Source organism: Lynx rufus, unplaced genomic scaffold (assembly GCF_022079265.1).
Source record: "Lynx rufus isolate CCGP_SWC_20201006 ecotype Redwood Valley unplaced genomic scaffold, mLynRuf1.p SCAF_16, whole genome shotgun sequence".
Lineage (NCBI taxonomy): Eukaryota > Metazoa > Chordata > Mammalia > Carnivora > Felidae > Lynx > Lynx rufus.
In genome coordinates this window covers 8,173,816-8,182,329 of record NW_025814830.1, presented here as the reverse complement: position 1 = coordinate 8,182,329, position 8,514 = coordinate 8,173,816, and the positions used below count along the sequence as shown (strand labels likewise).

The 8,514-nt window shown below is 43.1% G+C and overlaps 1 protein-coding gene across 1 annotated transcript in view; it reads right to left on the bottom strand.

Annotated features, from left to right (window-relative positions):
* Positions 1-754: 754 nt before the first annotated feature.
* Positions 755-8,514, bottom strand: part of ZNF235 (zinc finger protein 235) — a 32,163-nt gene continuing 24,403 nt past the window's right edge. Inside the window, exon 4 of the mRNA XM_047077895.1 lies at positions 755-3,367. Within this exon, the coding sequence (XP_046933851.1) occupies positions 1,431-3,367 (1,937 nt within the window). The 3' untranslated portion in view covers positions 755-1,430. The remainder of the gene's footprint in view (positions 3,368-8,514) is intronic.

Below are 8,514 nucleotides of genomic sequence, written 5' to 3'. Positions count from 1 at the left end.
TCTCATTAAGGCTACTTGCAGGATTCCTTTGAAGTATGTTATTATGAATTCAGGGTAGGGGAGTAGAATTTTCAAATACAGTAAAACCTTGGACTGCGAGTATCTTGTTCTGCGAATGTTCCACAAGACAGGCAAACATTTCTAATGTGTTTTAACTTGATAGACGAGGGATGTCTTGCAATACGAGTCGTATGTGATGCCCAATGTCACGTAATCACAAGTGAGCCAATGGTTCTCTCTCTCTCACCGAAGGATTCCCATGCTCAGATGCTCAGTCTCAGGCTGTGGTGTTCAGCGGAAATCAGTGATTTTTCAGAACGTTGGAAGGTACCCACAACAGGCACTAGTGTATTTTTATCACTTCAAAGCACCTATGGACAGTCCTTTGCTTTTCCAGACAAGAGTAAGCTTAAGAAGGCTTTGCTTCATTCTAGGTAAGGCTGCCTACAGATAGAGACCCTTTCCTCTGCTGCCTTCTTGCGAGTTACATTAAATACAGTAGATGACAAGAGTTTATTACTGTACTGTAGCCAACATCCGTGCGACCACATACAAGGGCCCTGTGCAGAAGAAGAGTCCATTGAACCAATAGATAGCAGTGATTCCGTTAGTGACAGTGACCGTCATCCTACACAGTAACCCTCCTTTCTCTTGTCTCCCTCACACCAGCCACTAAGGTTTTCAAAGGTAAGTGCAGATTAATTTATTTTTCCTTATATTTTATGATTTTGTTTTATATTACAGTATTGTAATCCTTTTCATCCGAATATTTTTGGGTTGTGGAACAAATCATCTGAGTTACTTCTTATGATGAAATTGGCTTAGGTATTCAACTGCTTTGGATTAAGCATGTTTCTGGAATGAATTATGCTCACGTATGGCACACATAAAACCAAGGTTTTACTGTATCTGTCCTAATGACAGATTTTCTCCACTTTGTCCGGTAATTGCTGGGCATCTCTTATGAGCCAAGCGCACTTTTCTACACAGTAGAGATAAAGTAGTGAAAAACATCCCTCCCTACATGGAGGTTACACTGTCACTGACATTCATTTTACTTGTCCATCACTATACTTTTGTTAAAGTCCTGCCCCTAATCTTCATTTATAAGGCCTTTTTCCTGGGTAGACTGGGGTGAATTTTGAAGTTCTTTTATGTTGCGTCTCGAAAAATTGGGACATTCAGAATGCTGGCACAAACACTGGCCGTATTTATGGAAAAGGTTTTCTCTCGTCTGTGAAATCCGATTCGCAAAGAATTCAGCACCCAGCTGTCCTTAAAAGAGAGCACTTCACAGAGGTGCTTGCATGTGAAGATTCCTTGAGGCTTCTGAGTTCTGAAGGAACCTTTCTACAATTACTAGTGTCGATTTTCCAATGGAGATGAAGATGTGAACTCTGACCGAAGGCCACCCCCCACACCTCACATTTCTACAGATTTCCTCCAGTGTGGACTCTCTGATGGTACACAAGATGTGATCTCTGGCTGAAGCCTTTACAACAGACATCACATATGTATGGCCTTTCTCCAGTGTGGACCCTCTGATGTGTGTGAAAATGGGAGGCCTGACTGAAGCCTTTACCACACTGCTGACATGTATAAGGTTTCTCTCCTGTGTGCACCCTCTGATGAGCACTGAGCCCAGCACTCCAACTAAATTCTTTCCCACACTCCTCACATTTAAACGGTTTCTCTCCAGTGTGAATGATCTGATGGACTTGAAGATTTGACCTCTGGCTGAAGGCCTTGCCACATGTATCGCATTTATATGGCTTCTCTCCCGTGTGGACTCTCTGATGGGCTTGAAGATGGGAGGCCTGACTGAATCGCTTCTGGCACGCATCACACTTGAATGGCTTCTCCCCAGTGTGGACACTCTGATGAGCTTGAAGATTGGAGGCCTGACTGAAGCCCTTTCCACACTCTTCACATTTATAAGGTTTCTCTCCTGTGTGGACCCTCTGATGATTGTGAAGATTCAAGCTCCAATTGAAGCGCTTCCCACACACCTCACATTTGTATGGTTTTTCTCCAGTGTGGACTCTCTGATGGGCTTGAAAATAGGAACTCTGACTGAAGCCTTTACCACACACGTTGCAGCGAAATGGTTTCTCCCCCGTGTGAACCCTTTGATGGCTCTGGAAACTTGAGGCTGAACTAAAACCCTTCCCACACTCTTCGCATTTGTATGGTTTCTCTCCCGTGTGGACCCGTTGATGGCTGTGAAGGTTAAAGCTCAAGCTGAAGCACTTTCCACACTCATCACACTTATACGGTTTCTCTTCCGTGTGGACTCTCTGGTGGGTATGGAGATTTGAGCTACAACTAAAGCGTTTACCACAGTCTCCACACTTATATGGTTTCTCTCCGGTGTGGATTCTCTCGTGGGCCTGGAGATGTGATCTCTGGGTGAAGCCCTTCCCGCACACCTCACATTTGTAAGGTTTCTCTCCAGTGTGGACTCTGCAGTGAATGTTAAGATCTGTGCTACGACTGAAGCCCTTCCCACAACTTTCACATCTGTAGGGCTTCTCTCCTGTGTGAATGGGCAAATGGGCGTAAAGATGGGAGGTCTGGTTAAAGCTCTTCCCACACTCAAGGCACGAATAGGGCTTCTCCCCTGTGTGCACTCTCTGATGAGTCTGCAGGTTTGAGCTCTGGCTGAAACCCTTCCCACACTCGTGACACCAATAGCGTTTTTTTCCTGTGTAAACACTTTGTGGAATGGGCAGAGCTGAGCTATAGCGGGCGTCCTTCTCGTGTGCGCCGTACTCGGAGGACTTCTTTCTCGAGTGTACCTGCTGATGAAGTTCAAGACTGGGGCCATCGTTGAATGCTTTCTCACACTGATGACAGTGGTAGGTCTGCTGGACCAGAGGGGACACCTTTAAGATGTCTTTACCGCAGTCTTCGTTGTGAGGTTTATCGCCATCATGGTGGTGTGAGATACAACTAAAGATGTTAACGTATGGAGCAAATATACATAATTGGTTTTTCATCTGAGTCTGCTTACAACTTCTCTGGTAATTCTGTGTTTCGCTGAGATATATTTTACTCCAAGAATTCTGAACTCTCCCAGCCAGAAATTCTTGATTTTCAAGAATACTGGAATGATCCTCTAGAAGGTTCATTATACAGCTGTCTTCCATGGAAGCCTGAATACATATTCCTGCTCCCACTTGACAGGGGGAATCGCACTGTTCAGGGAACTCAGAACTCTTTCCTTGAATATTTATCTTGGAGTCTTGATCTTTGGTTAATTTGCTCACGATATGTCTCTTGATTTGCCAACATGAAAACTCTCCCAATGAAAGGCACCTTACTCCTGCTTCGTGAAGAGTCTCCTTCTCGTTTTGATTCCTGCCTCCTGAAGGGATAAAGAGAATAAAGAATCAGGGACAGAGAGACTGACATCAGCAAGGTGGTGAATTAAGAAGCTCCAAGCCCTTGTTCCGCAAAGGAAACATTTTTATTTAAAAAAAAACTAGAGACTAGCTAAAATATCTGAAAAACAAAGGTCTACAGCAAACAATAGAATATCCAGTGGAAAAAAACCCACACATTTAAAAGGGAAGGAAATTTGGGATCAGCCCAGAGTGAGGGCTTAAGGTCTTCTCAGGTCTTTTATTTATTTATTTTTGAGACAGAGAGAGAGCATGCGCGCACAGGTGGGGGGGTGCAGAGGGAAACACAGACTCTGAAGCAGGCTCCAGGCTCTGAGCTGTCAGCACAGAGCCTGACGTGGGGCTTGAACCCACAAGCTGTGAGATCATGACCTGAGCTCAAGTCAGATGCTCAGCCGACTGAGCCACCCAGGAGCCCCTTCTCTAAGCATGCGTCTTTCCTTGGGGGTCATTTGGGCGTTCTCCGTACGCAGCTACTTGTAAACGTACTGGCAGTTTTGCTTATGGCAAGGTGCTGTCTGAAGGATCCAGGAGCCCAATTCCCTATTTCAAACTGGACAGAGCAGACTTTGTGATAGTCCAACCCATCTGGGGTCTGCTGGGGGACTAGAGACCTGCAGAAGGCTGGGAACAGAGATTCTGTGTGAAGGACTACAAGAGAACAGCTCTGTCCTCAAAAAGCTAGGGAGAACGTCTCTGGGGGTCTTTGTGTATGAAGGAATTGAAAACCACACACATAGGTTCAGGCAAGACACATGCTCAGAATATGCCTGGGGAGACCCCAGGGTTCAGAACGCACCCTGCACATTAGTGAAGATCTTCCCTGGACAAGAGCTGGTCTCAAAAGATGTTTTTTCTAATGCCCAATTTGCAACAACGACAAAAAAATAAAAGCATACAAAACCCCCAGGAAAAATATGGCCTAGATTGGAGGGAATAAAATAAAATGGCAGAAACGAACTGTCCACGACGGGTAACGCCAATGCCAGAGTCTTTAGGACTGTCCAAAATATACTCAGAGGGCCAAAGGAGCAAGTGACACAAGCAGGAGGGCAGAGTGGGAAGGTCCAGCCCTGCTCCCATCCAGGAACGACAAGTAAAACACCACAGACAAAAATGACTTTGTGAGAACTTGGAAAACCAGTTAAGAAGCAGCAGCAACCAAGATAACATTTAGCCAAATAAAAGCTGTGCCGGAAACTGCAAACCTTCCCAGAGGTTTTGCTCGCCCCACCCCCTCCTGGTGAGTGTGTGGGGAGGTTGGGGGGAGGCCGCCTGGTTCCTGGTTCCTCTCTCAGGAAGCAAAGAGCAGAACGTGCTGGCAATGTTCTGACCGATTTGGGGGCTGCTGCTGCCCGAGCACTGGTGGGAAGAGGGGCACGGTTCTGTGATGGAGTTTGCAGACCTGTGGGCACCTGGGGGAAGAAATGACCAGGCAGAGGAATATAATCAAAACCTGAGGTCCTGAAAAACAGAGGTGGGAAAAATCAACATGTCCAAAAGCAGCCACACATGCGGGGGTGGTGAGGGATGGGAAGGAATGACGGAACAGACCAGGGTCCAGGGAAGATGCACCCCAGAAAAATGTCAAGCTAATGAAGGTCTTCCTCTGCACACAGCCAGTCCACAGAGAGGTGGCTGTCCCCCGACCCCACAGGCTTAATTTTCAACAAAAGATCAGAAGGCAAACAAAGAAACTCAACTCATGCAAAGGAGAGTAAGTATCTCTAAAAAACCAAACCTGCAGAAACAGGACTCTAATTTACTTGACAAAGACTTTAAAAACTTTAAATATGCTCAATAAACTAAGAAATACTGACATGACAAGATAACGACATAAAATCAGGAAAATGACACCTGAACACAATTCTGAACCTGAACAATGCAGTAACAAAACTGAAAACTTCACTGAGAGTTCAACAGCAGCCTTGAACAGGCAGAAGAATCCATGAACTTGAAAACCAGTTCACAGGAAATCATCAAGTTGAAAAAGCAAAAGGAAACAATGAACAGGGCTGAAGGGACTTCAAGCTGACAAGGGGATGAACTGTATGAGTCCCAGAGGATACGAAAAGGGGGCAGAGAACTAATTTGAAGTAATAGTGTCCAGAAACTCCAAAACTTCCACAGGATAAACTCCAAAAGACCCACATTAAAATACACTAAAACCAAACTGTGCAAAGTCAAATATCTAGAAAGGAGCAAGCAGAGGGCAGTCTGTCACATAGAAGGGATCCTCCATAAGATCTCGAGCGGATTCCTCAACAAAAACCTAGCAGGTCAGAAGACAGTAGGATGATATACGTAAATTAATGAAGGGAAAAAAATCAGACAACTGAACATATTTCCAGTAAAATTGTCTTTCAAAAATGTGGGAGAAACAGACGTCCCAAGACGAACAAAATCTGTGGGAGTTCATTTCCATTAGACTTGACCTACAAGAAACACTAAAAGAGTGTTTGGAAGGGTACTGGACAATATTTGCAAGTTAGAAAGAAATGAAGTTCTCTGCTAAAGGTAATATATGGCGACCTTTAAAAACCTGTATAATTTTAGGGGTGCCTGGGTGGCTCAGAGGGTTAAGCATCCGACTCTTGACTTCAGCTCAGGTCATGATCTCACAGTCATGGGGCTCTCTCTCCTTTCCCTCTGCCCTTCCTCCACTGGCAATCTTTCTCTCAAAATAAACATTTAAAAGACAAAACCTGTATAATTTCAGTTCCTAACTTCACTTTTAATTCTGTTACTGTCTTTAAAATCCTATGGGTGCACAATATACTTTTTGATAGCAATAATATTAAGGGAAGGGAGAAGTTGTAAAAAGTGTTTTTGTACGTGGTTGAAGTTAAGCTGTTAGCAGTTTAAAATAGTTTTAATAACTTTAGGTATTTAAAAAAATTTTTTTAATGTTTATTTTTTTATTTTTTTTTTATTTTTTTTATTTTTTTTTTAAATTTTTTTTTTTCAACGTTTTATTTATTTTTGGGACAGAGAGAGACAGAGCATGAACGGGGGAGGGGCAGAGAGAGAGGGAGACACAGAATCGGAAACAGGCTCCAGGCTCTGAGCCATCAGCCCAGAGCCCGACGCGGGGCTCGAACTCACGGACCGCGAGATCGTGACCTGGCTGAAGTCGGACGCTTAACCGACTGCGCCACCCAGGCGCCCCTTTAATGTTTATTTTTGAGACAGAGAGAGACAGAGCATGAACGGGGGAGGGTCAGAGAAAGGGAGACACAGAATCTGAAGCAGGCTCCGAGCTGTCAGCACAGAGCCCAACGTGGGGCTCGAACCCACGGACTGTGAGATCATGACCTGAGCCACCCAGGAGCCCCTAGGTATTTTTTTTTTTGTGTGGTTACCATGGTGTTTACATAAACGTCCTAAAGAACGTACATCCAAAAAAAGAATCAAAATGCATCAACTACAAATAACACAAAAAGAGTAGGGAAGGAAATGAACAACAAACAAAGCTGTAAGACATGAAGATTAAAATCCCCTATCGAGGGGCGCCTGGGTGGCTCAGTCGGTTGGGCGGCTGACTTCGGCTCGGGTCATGGTCTCGCGGTCCGTGAGTTCAAGCCCCGCGTCGGGCTCTGTGCTGACGGCTCAGAACCTGGAGCCTGCTTCCGATTCTGTGTCTCCCTCTCTCTGACCCTCCCCTGTTCATGCTCTGTCTCTCCCTGTCTCAGAAATAAATAAAAAAACGTTTAAAAAAAAATCCCCTATCGAAAGACAGCTTGACAGAATGGCTTCAGAACACACGACCTAACTATATGCTGCCTGTAACAGACTCGCCTGAAATCTAAGGATGTGCACAGGTAAAAAGTCAAAGGATGAAACAAGACATTCCAGGCCAGAAGAGTAACCAAAAGAGAGCAGGGATGGCTATACTAACAACAGAAAGGAAAAAAAAAAGACTTTAAGTAAAAAATGATTACAAGTCACTGTAAAATGATAAAAGTATTAACACACTAAGAAGACCTAACAATTACAAACACACATGCACCAAACATCAGAGCTCTTAAATAGGAGGCAAACACTGAGAATCAAAAGAAATAGCTCTGCAATAACATTAGGAGGCTTCAATACACACTTTTAATAATGGACAAAACAACTGAAAAGATCACCAATAAGGAGACAGAGACTAGAACTTATAATTATACATCAACAGGGCCTACGTTAGGTCATACAAACTATCTTTTCCAGTCATAATGCAAGAAAACCAGACAATAGTGGAAAACAGGAAAACCCACAACTAAGTAGAAATTAACATAAAATAGATCAAAGAAGAAATCAAAAGGGAAGTAAGAAAATACCTAGAGACAAATGAAAACAAAAACACAGCATATCAAAACTGATGAGATCTGTAGGTAAAGCAGTGCTACAAGGGAAAATCCTAGCTACAAATGCATACATTAAAAAAGAAGAGAAATCTTGTCTTAACAACCTAACTTTACAACTTAAAGAATTGGAAAAAGATCAAACTAAACTCACAGCTAACAGAAAGAAGGAAACAATAAAGAGAGAAAAATTAGAGTTGGTCTTCAAAAAAGATCAAAATGGACAAAGGTTTAGCTTCATTAACTAAGAAAAGTAGAAGACTCAACTAGAATCAGAAATGAAAGTGGGACAATCTTACTGGCCCTATAGAAATAAAAGGACTCTAAGAAAAAGCTATGAATATTTATTTGTAGGCAAGCAAATTGGATAAGCTAAATGAAATGGGTAAATTCCTAGGAAAACGCCTACCATTACTAAATGAGAAAAACACAACATCTGATGGACCTGTAACCAGTAAGGAGATCAAATCAGTAACAATAAACTTTTCAACAAGGAAAAGTCCAGGACCATGACCACATACCTTTGCTAATACATTTACCAAAATCAAGAGAAAGAGGAGGTATTACAAATGATTTTATAGAAATATAAAGGACTTTAAAAGAATACTACGAAAGAGTATATGTAAAAAAATAACCTAGATGAAATGGACAAATGCCCAGAAACCCTCAAACTACCAAGACAGAATCATGAACAGAAATCTAAACTACAAAAGTAATTACAAAGAAGAATGAACACGGGAAAGCTTAGAACCAGATGGCTCCATTGG